At 39.4% G+C, this 13,874-nt stretch overlaps 1 protein-coding gene across 2 annotated transcripts in view; it reads right to left on the bottom strand.

The window, feature by feature from the left end:
• The window catches only part of LOC149319518 (amine oxidase [flavin-containing] A-like), a 55,884-nt gene that overhangs the window by 30,299 nt on the left and 11,711 nt on the right, over nucleotides 1-13,874 (bottom strand). For both annotated transcript variants that reach the window (XM_089511890.1, XM_089511888.1), the window contains exons 2-3: nucleotides 4,613-4,707; nucleotides 3,670-3,807 (exon numbers count right to left, since the gene is read on the bottom strand). In XM_089511890.1, the coding sequence (XP_089368016.1) occupies nucleotides 3,670-3,807; nucleotides 4,613-4,707 (233 nt within the window). The remainder of the gene's footprint in view (nucleotides 1-3,669; nucleotides 3,808-4,612; nucleotides 4,708-13,874) is intronic.

Here is a 13,874-nt window from a genome sequence, read left to right as displayed (position 1 = left end):
CTTGGTTCCTTGGGTTATTTTTATGCTGCTTTTAGCTGACTACAGTGTTATTTACTTCATGATTTTAATGACATCATTATGGTTATCATTTACTGCTTGGATTTTGTTACCTAGTCAGACCAACTGTAATGGGAGGAGGAGAGCAAGTCAGACATCTTAGCATAAATAAATGAACCCACAAAAAAACCCAACCCATATGCACATTCACTAGTTTGAAATCAGATAATGTATAACATACAACAATCAGGTTCATCATTCACCTGCCCCAGAGATAAAAAGTTAATCATTGCTGAGAACTGGTTTTACTAACCTCTGAGTAATGTAAGAGAAGAAAAGAAAAAAGAATTCTGTCTTACTGGTGACTTATTCTGTTCCTAATTTTTTTTAACATTGAATCTGCAATGATATTTGGCGGTTTTATCAATTTGCAGGCTTTATCAATTTGATCTCTGAGAATGAAAGTCAACACTGAAGACACTACATCTTCAAAGGAAACACAACTGCTTGCTTATTATGGGGAGGCTTTTCCCATCTACTCTGCCAAGTAGTTGTTGTTGCTCAATGCCTCAAAAGAAATGAGCTGGCAAACATAAATTGGGTGGGGACAGGGTGACAGAGTGAGACTTTGCTAATTAAAATCACATCCTGTGTTTTCCTAGATGGGATGAGGACGCTGGAGTGTTTGCCAGCTTTAAAAGCCCAGAAAAGCAGGCTGAGATAATGCTGTAACTGAATAAATGAGTTAGAAGAATAAATTATAAATAAATAAGTTACAGGTGGACTTTTGGAAAATACACTTCACTTAAACCAACACTTAGTGCCCAAAGTAACAGGAAGACAGGAAATTTGCAGCACTGTCATGAAGCCCTTAGGTCAAGGTTCTTCTGCCAGTTTTAGTTATTAATCTTATTGGATGGGGGGGGGGGGATTTGCAGAAAAATGAAAAAGCTTTAGAGGGGTTCCTCAAACACATAATTTTACATGTTGTCTTCTCCCATTTGTGATGAATTTATGCCACTAAACATCCATTAAGGAGGAAAATGTATTCTGGTTGGTTGACCCAGAGAGAAAGAGCCAGCATGGTGTAGTGATCTTGTTACCCATGCTGTTTTTATATAAATTTTGGAATCAAGGATAACCCTTGGATGACCCCTGGCCAGACTCCAAGCCTGTCCACCATTACTGGCAAAGCGAGAGGACATGTGCACCTCCCCTGAGGAGAGCAGCCACATTAACATCTTAGAAGGTCTGGGAAGTCGCATGAAGGGATTATCTTAAGTCAGGAAGAGTAAAATGTTTGCCTTCTCTGAAGCTATCACCCCCTCCTCAAGTCTGTTGTCCGAACAACTTAAGTCATAGATATTATCAGATCCAGACATCCAGGTGAAAGAAAGCAATTAAACGCCTTTGTTCCAATCACCAAAACTCTTTGCCCTCAGGCGAGATTTCGCCCTTAAAAGGTCCCAACTTTGGCTGCTCAGCGCGCCATTTACAAGGTCTAATTGCTCCATGTCAGTCAGACCTCTGTTTTGGTAGCTGGCATTTCTGCTCAAACCCAGGTTGCGGAGCAGACTTGTCTCACTGTCCATTACTCCATTCGCTTCCCGGAGGGAATCTACATTTTGGTAAGCATCTCCATTAGTAATGCCTGAAATCTGTTCCCATTTTCCAACCCTAATTTTCCTGAGTCCTGAGTGTGTGTGTGAGTGTATGCGCTACGCATGTGTTTTTCCCCTATTTCAATAAATTAGACATCTAGTTATTGCAATCTGTCTCAGCTTCAGTTATTAGGAGGCCCTGGTCTACTCCGTATACATATTGGGAGACGATCTCGGTGGGCTCTCCTAGCCAGCCCCCTCTTGCAATATTTAGACTAATAACAACAATAATAAAATTCCCCTACGGACCCTTGGCTACAATCTGAGTGTTGGGCTACAACTTTGGAGAGCAGGGTTTAAATGCTCACTCAGCCATGGAAACCCACTGGGCAAGTCAGACTTTCTTACCCTCAGAGAAGGGAAAAGGCAATCCCTCTCTGAATAAATCTTGCTAAGAAAACCTTAGGGTTGCCATAAGTCAGAAATGATCTGAACAAGGTTGTGTGTGACTGGAAGCATATTATTCAGTTATCACAACCTAGCCTGTTATGTCTGCATCTCTTTCTTAGTTCATAATCACCACACACGCCTTTTGGGAAAGACAGATCCATTCCCATATAAACACAAGAACCATTCAACATTCAAGACAGCAATTCCTCTTCAACAAAATCATGCAGCATCTAGAATGCTTTGTATTCAAAATGTAAAATGTTCTGAGGAAAAACTGTGAACCTGTACTTGAACTGGTTGAATTGAGCTGAAGGACTTAAGAGGCGGTATGAATGCAATGAAGCTGGCTTGACAGGCAACAGGCTTTTACTTGCATATGCTATTGGCCTAGACATGTGCTAGTGCTCATTTTAAAAGCTCTTTTTAGACATTTACTTTAAAATGCCATAGGGTCACCATGGTTGGGTGTCAATTCAAGGGCAATTAACAAAAAAAAAGAAGGAATTGCAGTGCTCCCAACCCTGTGCCCCAATACCTAACTTGAAGCCTTTTGTGTTCATAGCAGATTGCACAGTGATAACTAGCAGCAATCTGTGAATAATAGCAGCATTCAAAGTTTGGTAGGCAGATAAGCTTTTGAGGAACATGGTGTAAGGAACAGAAACTCAGAGCAGCAGCCACTTAAAGTTATTATGAAAAAAAAAAAAACCAGCTCAAGCATAGTTCCTTGTTGGAACACTTCAGTCTCCTGTTCTATTGTACAGGAGTCTGCAGGAGTCTGCTCACTGCTGTAGTGTAACAGAAAATGCAGGGGAGAAGAAATTGTTTAAATCTATGATTGCTATAGGATAAAAACTATTTGAGGCACACCTGTTATTTGAAATCAAATATTGGGCTGCACATGAAATCCTCAGATAAACCAGTTTAGACACAAATTAACACTCATTCCAATGAATGAAGGAACAAGTCTTCCAAAACCACCTCCATTGAATAATAGGCATACCTGTTTTTTTAAAATTCTGAAACCAACATGTAGCACCATTAAGCTGACAAAGCTCAGTGTTGAGGACAGAGTACTTGCTTGGACATTGGCAGGGAACTGTCTAATTAAAAATAATAATAATTGTAAGCCACTCTGAGAGCCTTTAGGGCTGAAGGGTGGGGTATAAATACCGTAAATTAATAAATAAATGTTCTGTAAACTTACAGAATTTCATGATTCTGTTCAATCCTGAGTAAACTTTCTGCACTCAGATGTACTTGATTATTCATATGATCATAGCAAATACATTTTTAAAAGAATAAAACATACAAGAAACATTTTACAGGGTTAAAACAACCAAACCCAACCAGATTTGTTTTAATGATATAAAGGTTATTGGACTAGAACCCACTTCTTCAGACACATGAAAGCTTACACCAAATAAGACTTGTAAGTCTTTAAGGTGTCAAAAGAACGCCTTCATTCTTTTTGCTGCAACAGACTAGCATTGCTACCATCCTATAAATTGTACTCAATTGTCAATAAATGAACAATACAGTTCTGCTTGTGTTCTATATCCTTCACATCATGTGCCATCAGTAAATACTTTTTTCTGTTACTAATGCTCTGAATTCTTACATTTGTGTGCAGGATCGCCGGCTCAACCACATTGACTTTGTATGTTTCTATGCCAAGTTCTTTCGCTAGTCGCAGAATTCGATTCTGTGTTGGTCCTATGTAGGCTCCACCAACGTCTACATACTTCACTTGCTTGCTCTGTCAAGAGAGAAGAAATTGCAGAAGCAATGTAGGCCAATATCTAGAAAGTAATTAAGTTACAGCAGGTTTAAAATGAGGAAGCCAGAAGACTGACTGTTACAGGGAGCATATAACTCCTTTTTGAAACAGCTACACAGGGTACCAGTTTGTTTCTGGGCACAATTCAAAGTGCTGGTCATGACTTATAAAGCCTTAGGTCCAGACTATTTGAAAGGCCGTATCTCCCCATATGAACTTGCCAGGGCTTTAAGATCATCAGGGGGAAGAATTTCTCTTGGTCCCACCACCATTGCAGGCTCACTTGGTGAGGACATGAGACAGAGACTTCTCGGTGGTTGCTCCCACCTTCTATGGGAGGCTAAGCAGGCAAAAACATTTTTATTTAAGCAAGTGTTTAATGCTTAAACAGGGATGTATATATAAATGTATATTTTATCTATTTTTAACTTTTATATGATTTTAATCAGTTTTGTAATGTTTTAATGTGGTGTTTTTGAATTGATATTAAAACTTTTTGTAAATGTTTTTTTACTTGTTGTTATGGAAGCTGCCTTGGGTCCCAGCCTGGGAGAAAGGCAGTATATAAATGAAGTACATAAATATATAAAAACAAAGGAAGCTATCTCAGAATTAGGCCTAATTCATATATTCAAACTCAGTGGCACTTTATGTTTTCCATATTATTACATGATCTATGGGATTAAACAGAAACTTTTGCAGCAGTATAGCACTCTCTTCCAGAATGCCTTGCAGTACAACATCTATACAAAATAAAAGGATGGGTGAAAACAGTGCTGCTTACCCTAACTGTGTGAGTCCGTCCCCCAACTCTGTCACGTGCCTCTAAAACAACAGTCCTCAGTCCAGATTCAGACAACAGCTTAGCTGCTGACATGCCTAGAACAATAACAAAATAGTTTTTATATAAAAAATACAGTCATTAATACTAAAAATAATATCGTGTGTGTGTGTGTGTGTGTGTGTGTGTGTGTGAACCATTATGTTGTTTCTAATGCAACATAACAAATAGAATTAATAACCAAAGGACAGTGGAGTGAATTGAATGTTTGGCACTTGAATTTTATGGTTATAGCCACAAAGCTAAGTGAAAGCTATGACAACAGAAACAAACAAAAATCCAAGTAAATAGACTAACATCTCTGATATAAATTAAGTTCATATTGTGTGTGTTCCATTTCCTAAGGATTTACTTTTCATTTCTAGTTTTCATTATAACCCTTAAGTTACTCCTTGGACTTTATGCATTCAGATGAACTCAGAAAGCCATGATCAGTGCTAAGTAATGTATGGTTCAACTATAAGTTTGATCCGTATTTGGAAACTCAGGCCCAAACAGACAGGCCAAAATAAAGCTGCTTCGGGTCCCTTTGGAGGTATGCTGTTTAAATGACACATGCATCTTACGAGTCCAGGAGCTGTGCCAAAGCTGTGCTCCAGTCCTTAGAAATGGAGTGTGGCTTTGGTGTGGCTTCCAGCGCTTAGGATGCATGCATCATTTAGGGGCTCAACAGACCACCCCAAAGGGGAGGTCTAGAGCCACTCGTTTTCCCTCCAGAGGGAGCCCACAGCAACCAAACCACACAGGCGCCCTCCTCACCAAAAATAACCTGCTAAAAGTGGGTTCTTTTTGGCATGTGCGGGAGCTGCCATCAGTGCGCCACTGCACACTGTGTTGCATCAATGATGCAAGCATGACACTCCAATGTGTGGACACAGCACTGTGCTTGTGTCATCATGGCAGCCCCCATATGGATGGGATGCCGCCATGATGGCGGCATCCGTACAGACTAGGATTCAAGAACGTGCGGTTGTTGCACGCTCCTAAACCCTAGAGTCAGTGCGGATATGCCCTTTCCCACCCATCTGTCTTGGGTCTTAAATAGCATACCTCCGAAGTGACTTGAAGCAGCTTTATTTTGGCCTGTCTGTTTGGGCCGATAGTTATATTATATACATTATATTATATATGATCCTATTCCCCACCACCACTCCCTTCTCCTTTTGTGTCATGTCTTTTTAGATTGTAAGCCTGAGGGCAGGGAACCGTCTGACTAAAAGATTGCATGTACAGTGCTGTGTAAATTTACAGCGCTTTATAAATAAAGGTTAATAATAATAATAATAATAATAATAATAATAATAATATATTTCTGAGAATAATCAGGAGATAGTTTTCTTCTTAAAGTGAGGTCCAAATGATGTCTCGCCTCTGGAATGAATGGGATTAGAACTCTAAAACACCCATGTGACTGGTACAGTTTTATATCAAAGTATGGAAGTAACTAGTGCCAAATAACTAGTTACTTGTAATTCATTCATTTTTTTACAAAAAGAAATTATAATTACAGTGGACCCTCACCTTACATGGGGGATCCGTTCCGGACTCCCCCCCCCCCCCGCGTAAGGCGAATTCTGCCTATGCTTGAGCCCCATTCACTTGAATGGGGCTCGTATGCACTCCATTCATCTGAATGGGACATGCTGCCCCTTACGCCCCGCGCGCTCCCTGCGGCGTAAGCTCAAAGACGTGTATAGCGTGCCTGCGTATAATGCAGGCGCACTGTATATCACATTACTGCTGTAACTTAAGGAGTAATAATTTTACAATGTAACTGTAACATCTAGATATTTTTCTATTTACAGTAATATAGCCTCACAAAATGGTAAAGAAGTAAACATGACATAGTACAAGTGCTTACTTATGCTATGTCTTATGCTGTGTTGTAAGTGCTGACATGATGAATTGGATGAGAATAGTTTGTCAGTGGATAAGCATGCAACACCAAGGATCTCATAAATAATATTTTATCCTTCTTAAAATAAAAGTGGCATGATAAATAAAATTTTACATGTCAGAATATAGAAGGACTTGTGTAAGTGGGGGAGAATTTCTTAACAACGCAATAAGTTTCACAACTCCCAACAATCAGAGGAAGGAAACAGGCTGGAAACAGTCCAACTTGTTCCAATCATCTGTAAAACAGTGTAAACATAATCCACCCCATTGGCTCTCTATGCTATCAACTGGCACTGAGACAATAGGAAAAAGCCTTCTGGAGCACTTTCTCTGGCTTTCATTACTACGATTGCAAACAGAGAGAGAATCTAAAGATCATGTTATACAGAGGACAGCTTGCAACAACAATGTAAAGATCTAAACAGTTTTAAAAGTTTGTGGATGACGTTTTAGATCTTTATGCTTATGCCACGCATTTCCCTCAGTTCTTCACTGTCATTATGATATAGTAATTCCTAACTGTAAAGGCCCATGCAAGCATTCAAGAAGCAAATAAATTCAACATGAAAGTAATGGGAAAGTGCTAGCCTTCCCTCCTGCCCTGTTGAAGAGAGCAAAAGTCTGAAGAGAAAGTCATCTGCTACACATGGAGGGTGTCCATGCAGTTTGTAACCCCATCAGATCAGAGTTCCCATTATGGAGAGAGCCTCCAGGCTTAGCAGAAGCTCATCATCAGATGACTGCTTTCTGTGTGGAGGGGATGACAACAGAAGGAAGCGGTCTAGCATGCTCCCTCAGTTCATGTGTTGATCTTACCCTCCATTTCTAACACCAGAACAGGGATTTTGATATTACTCAGAAAAAGTATCTTTTTCTGCATGGGGAACACCCTCCTAGACTCTCCATAGAGGAGGAGGAGGAGGCTGTTGCTGTAAACCAGCTTCAGGGGGAGATGATTAGAAGCTGAGGTGGTGATTCATTCTTCTCCTGCTGACAGGCTTTCCAGTCAAAATTCATTGTTACAAGGACAGAAATGTAGCTATTTCTTTCTTAAGCCACATGACAGATCTACAACCATGTGATAAGCCATATGGTGAGGTCTGACCCCTTTAAATGGTCAGAGGTGTGAGGGAGTGAAAGTCTGGTAAAATTCAGCTTAAAATTGGTCTACTGGCTCTGTTTCTACTCATGGATATAACATGCAGCCACCATGTGCAGCAGCCACCAGTTGCTTTATCATCCCTCAACTAATTAGATGATTCTGGACTCGTAAAGAAGTGGGAGCTTAGTGGTTAAGATGCCAGTTCTGATGATAGAAAGATCAGAAGGTTGGCAGTTCAAGGCTCGAGTGCTGCATGATGGGGTGAGCTCCTATCACTAGTCCCAGCTTCTGCCAACCTAGTAGTTCAAAAGCATGCAAATGCAAGTAGATAAATAGGTACCACTTAAGTGGTAAGGTAACAGCGTTTGGTGTAATCATGCTGGTCACATGACCACCAGAAGAGTCCTCGGATAACGCTGGCCCTTTGGCTTAGAAACAGAGATGAGCACCTTCCCCTACAGTCGGTTATCACTAGACATTCATGTCAAGGGACTATTTTTACCATTACTTGGACTCTTACGATTAAGAGAAAGGGAGGAAAAACTTTTCACTGTGCTCATTCTTCATAATATACCAAATCGGATATAGTTGTATCATGACTCCCCCTATGTCTTTTTACCTCAAAGTTAAAAGGCCCTGAACACTGCAACTTCTCCTCTCAGGGGGAGTAGCTCCAGCTCATTAATCTCATTCTACAATATCCCTTATCAGGTGCAATGACCAAATCTGTACATAAATATTCCAAACGTGGCTACAAAATAAAGACATAATGACAAAGGCAGTTTATTTTTATATTATTTTTTAAAAATCATTTTCTGATATTCCCCAGCTTCGAACGTGGCCATTTTACATTGGACAGATTATGTTTGTGTTCTCCTCCAGATGCCATTTCCCCTAGTTAGTCATTACCTATTTGGACCCCAAGCATGTGCATAGATCAGTTGGCTGGTCAGCAAAAAGAAAACTAGAAAGGAATAAACTCTTTCAGAACACAGCCACATAGCCCAAAAACTCACAAAAAACTATGGATGCCGGCAGTGAAAGTCTTCACATTGGGGACTGTTCCATTGTGCAGCACTTAACACATCCTTGCATTGACCCACATTTGTCATTTCAATATCCTTGTGATTGGTACATACAGAAATGCTCCAGCCACTAACACTAGCACACAGTGCCCTGTTTTGTTTCTCAGCTCTTTCAAATGTAGCTTGATATTCAAATGCCTTTTTGAAGTTAGAATTTATTATTCACCTCAGCATTTAAAGAAGAAATTAGGGCCTGATCTTTTTTCACTGTGTTCCAAGGAAACGTTCCTATCCCAAATGTGACTGGCTTGCAGTTGAAAGCTCTTGGCACAGTACCGTCTACTTGTTATTTGATCAGGATAAATAAGTCATGGCCCCTTGAACGATCTGCCCAGGCGTTTCCATAGTAACACAACTCAAGCTCCATCTTCTTGGAGGCAAAGCAAGAGAAAACTAGATCCCAAATCAATTCTACAGTGCTATTAAAGGCCTTAAACTGTTGTCAGTACATAAAGCACCAAGGCTGACCTACTTCTTCTCAAAGTCCTTGAGCTCATCACATCTAAACACAGATGCACAGTGCTATATACAATTTATGTTATGGTCCAGTAAGATTAAAAGAAAGATAAACCAATGTCAAGCTAAAGATTACAAACTAATTCTTAACATCTGTCCAGTTTGCCTAGCAGACTAATTCTGGATAGTGTTCTGCTTGTAAATAAAAGATTGTTTTAAAGAAAATAGCTAACTCTATAAAAGATGCTAGCATTTACAGCTAACAAGTTTAAGCGTGTGAAAATTGTGTTAAGTATTAAAGAAATGGAAAAGAAAAGGGCTACTCATCCTGGCTGCATGCCATACTATTTAAATTGTAGAATGAGTGTTTTATATAGCATGCTTAAACTGTAAGTTAAATGTGTTCCACATGGAACACACCCTGTTAGAATCCACTCAGTACATGTGTGGAACTTCAGGCTTTGATTTTGAGTTCCTGCATGCCAGGAGGTTGGACTGGATGGCCTGTGTGGTCTCTTCCAACTCTATGATTCTATGATTCCCTGAACAAATAATTCAATTAATATAATTTAAAATAATAATAATAATAATAATTATTATTATTATTTGTATTCTGCTTTTTCACAAAGTTATCAAAGCAAATTCCAACAGTATAATTAAAACATAAAACAATTAAAAATTACAATTAAAAAACCCCAAACCCCAACCCTCTCCCCAATCATAAAAACAGTGATTAACCCATAAAAAGAGATTAAACATCCAAATTTGACTTTAAAATCTGCAAGTGTTTAGATTAATGTACTCTAGGGGAGTGAGAGAGAGAGAGAGAGAGACGGTCTGGTATAGTGATTTGAATGCTGAACAAGTACACTGGGAGATCAGGATTCCAAATGCCACTCAGCCATGGAAACACACTGGGTGACCTTGGAAAAGTCTCACTCTCTCAGCCCAAGAAGAAAGGAGTGGCAAACCCCCTCTGAATAAATATTGCCAAGAAAATCCAATTATTGAGCTGACCTAGGTTGACATTAACTTGAAGGCATATAACAAAATCAACAACACTAATTGCCAACAAGCCTCAAACCTAAAACTCCTTATAAATAGTATGTATGACACTATTAAAAAAAGCTACAGGTTGAATTAAAATAAAGTACCAAGCTATTGATGTGACTGATATGAAATCTCACTGTATAATGTGAATTGTGGATTATATGATTATTTCCATGGCTACTCTGAAAAAGTATGTTGCTTGTAGCAAAAATGTGTTGTAATTGTGTGCCTTCAAGTCATTTCTGACTTATGGAAACTCTAAGGTGAACATATCATAAGACAGAGTGACTTGCCCATAGTCACAGTGGGTTTCCATGGCTGAGCTGGGTTTCAAACTGTAGTCTGCCAGTGATCAACCCATAGAGTCCTAGTCCACTACACCATGTTGGCTCTCATGGCAACAACTGCAATTCCCATAGAGAAATAAACAGGACTGATAGTACAAATCAGTGTTGCTGGCAGTTTAATATCTTCCAGACCTGAGGGCAACAGGCTACTTTGGGAAATGCAAGGGAGGTCATGTGGCAAGGAGTTATATCCTCCCACCAGATGATAAGAGCTTTGTGGTGACTCAGGAAGAATCCCTAGTTGTTGCTACTGCCTCTAGCACTTGCTGCCTAAGGCAAATGCTTCACAGCAGGGTAAGCTTTGACAATATTTTCATACCTTGAACCTAGCAGATTCAGAGACATAGCCATGCTAGTTAGAAATATCTGAGGAAGTAGATCAAGTCTATGAAAGCTTATGCTACTAGTTAGTTTCAAAGGTGCTACAAGATCCCTTTACATACTGATAAGAGTCAGGTATGTCTAACCCCTTGACTTCAACAGGCTTCAGCAAGGCTAAATACATATAAGATCAGGCATTAAATGTGTTAAAAGTTTTATAGCCCTAACAGATCTTACGTAATTCACTGCAATACTTATAAAGCCACAACTTTTGCTAGTGTGTTCTTAAAAGACTTTCTTGAGCAACATGACAATTGTAAAAACTATTTTGGTGCTCTGTGAAAATATTAAGGTGACTTTGTAAAGCATGTCATGTCATGAACTTCACATGGATGGACCTGATATGATGTTTGGATATCACCTTGAGATGCAGAGAAACAATCAAGAGCACAGCTATCAAACCATCAAGCCACCTTTGGGCGTAATTAAGTACAAAGTTAATTGTATTTTCTGATTAAGGAAGCAGCTTTATTTGCAAATGGAATGCTGAGCTGTTTCTTTTCTTTATAGTAATGTAACATATGGTATGTAATGTCACATTACATACCAGCGAAGAAGATAAAGAGTAGCAAGAAATCATGAATATGACAATCTCCCTCTACAAAATGGCAGTTAGTTCAGTGTATGAAAAAGCTATCATATCATTATAACAGTTGTCTGGCTAGCCAGCAATAAGCATTTTCAAAGCCCTTTATGGTTTTCTCTTTGCAGTTCTTGACGTCCAGCACAGGTGCTTCAATTTCCAATTTAGTCCTTTTTATTCTTTTACAGTACATCAATTAATGGTAAAGAGAGCTAATTGTCAATGTTATTTTGATTACATTAAAGCTTCACTGAAACAATATACTTTCCCTGTGATTTACTTTCACCACTTTATCAATGGGAAATCTAATTATTTCTGCTCTCTACTGAGAAATGAAATCTGGCAGTATCCATCTTAACCTCGGCTCTCATGAATCAAACAGGAATCTTGGTGCCAAGTATTTGTGGAGTTGCCAATATGAGCCACATGACATTTCTACAACACCCTCAGGGATAAACTTTCTAGCCCATTCCTTCCTTTTTTATCATGAGCCTGTCTTTTAATGTTATTTAGTTCACAACAACAATAAAGGCACTTGTCCACAATTCTTTTTAAGACCTCTTCAAGGAACAACCCACTGCTAGGATTATAATTCCCAGTAAAGAGCACAACTATTCCCAGTACAGAGCTTTGGGAAATGCAAGTCAAGTCATGTGAAAAGCAGTTATATCATCCACCAGATGGTAAGAGCTCTGTGGTGACTCAGAGAAGCTCCCTGGTTGATGCTACTGCTTCCAGCACTTGCAGCCTAAGGCAAATGCTTCATGGCAGGGTTAGCTTTGACAATTATTTCATAGCCTGAACCTAACAGATTTGGAGGCAAAGGAGTTTATCACACGGGAGGCAAAGTGCCAAAATCCCATGAATAAACAGGGATTAAATCCAGTAATATCCTGCAAAAGCGAGATTGTTTTCAGATGACGTCCCCCAATATTATAATTATCCTGGATTTAACCCATGATTAAAGTGGCCAAAACATGCCTCTTTTTACTTTTGGGATTTTCCTGAAAGTGAAAAGTGGCCAAAAGTGGTCAAAATGCACATTTTAATCCGTGGGTTAAGTCTGGGATAATGGCAACACTGGGGGATGTCATCTGTAAACAATCCCAATTTTGCAGGATATTCCTGGATTTAACTCCCATTTATCCATGGGATTTGGGCATTTCCTCCTGTGTGATAAACTCCATAGACATGTTAAGTCAGAAATATTTGAGGAAGTAGCCCAAATCTATGAAAGCTTATGCTACTAGTTAGTCTCAAAGGCACCACAAGATCCCTTGAATACTGATAGATATAGGTATGTCTAATCCATTGCTTTCAACAGGCTTCAGCATGGCTAATTACACATAAAATCAGGCATTTAATGTATCAAAAACCTTACAGTCCAGTGTGGTGTAGTAGTCAGGCTGAGTGTTGGACTAAGGTTAGCAAGACCAGATTTCAAACATTCACCACTGAATCATGAAATTCTGTGGGTGATCAAGGGCCAAGTCACAATCTCTCAACTGACTCAACCTCTCCATGTTGTTATTAGAATAAAAACGAAGATGACTAGGTGTGCTGCCTTGGGCTATTTGGAGGAAAAATAGGGTATAAATGTATGTCAAGATACTGCATCAAACACTTACTCATGATGTTGTAGATATGCTTCGACTCCCCATCAAATCCCTGAAACTCACTTTAAAAGCCGGTGAGCTGTCCGGAGTGGTGGAGCTCTGCAGGATGCTGTGATCAGCCCTCTCCTGCCAGTGAACAAGGCTGCAATGAAGAGCCACATCTGGTCCCCACAGCAGTTCTTGCTTCTGCTCCATTCAGCATTTCTGGCTGATGGGAGTGGGCTGATCACATTATTCTTCAGTACCCAACATGGCAGCAGCACAGGTCACTTTTACTGCTGACTGGCTTATGAGGGCCATTTGTAGTCACAGCAATTGTACCACAACTGCAAATGAAAATACAAAGCAACTGACTAACAGGAGGCCAGCAGTAATTAATTAATAAATAAATGAAAGCCACATGTAGAACATTTGTCTAACTGAACAAAATACATGGTTAAATATCAACAGAGGTGATGGTTATCAAGGAATAGTTATTTATTGTTTATTGCACAACAGTAAGATAGGCCCAAACTAGATGACTTTTTAACAAATAGTTTTAAGCTATGTGAATAGTAGCTATTCAGCTGTGCTGTCAAAGGGGCCTATAATTAGAAATATTCCTTCCTCAGTTGCTATAATTCCAACAATTATCCATCTTCCTTCTCTAAAGTACTTCCTACCTGCATTTTAAAAATTGTCTGTGT

The sequence above is a fragment of the Sceloporus occidentalis genome, unplaced genomic scaffold, assembly GCF_023333645.1.
Source record: "Sceloporus occidentalis isolate IW3139 unplaced genomic scaffold, rSceOcc1.0.p SCAF_2, whole genome shotgun sequence".
Classification (NCBI taxonomy): Eukaryota; Metazoa; Chordata; class Lepidosauria; order Squamata; family Phrynosomatidae; genus Sceloporus; species Sceloporus occidentalis.
Note: the sequence above shows the minus strand (reverse complement) of the source record. Positions and strands in the feature narration are given on the sequence as shown.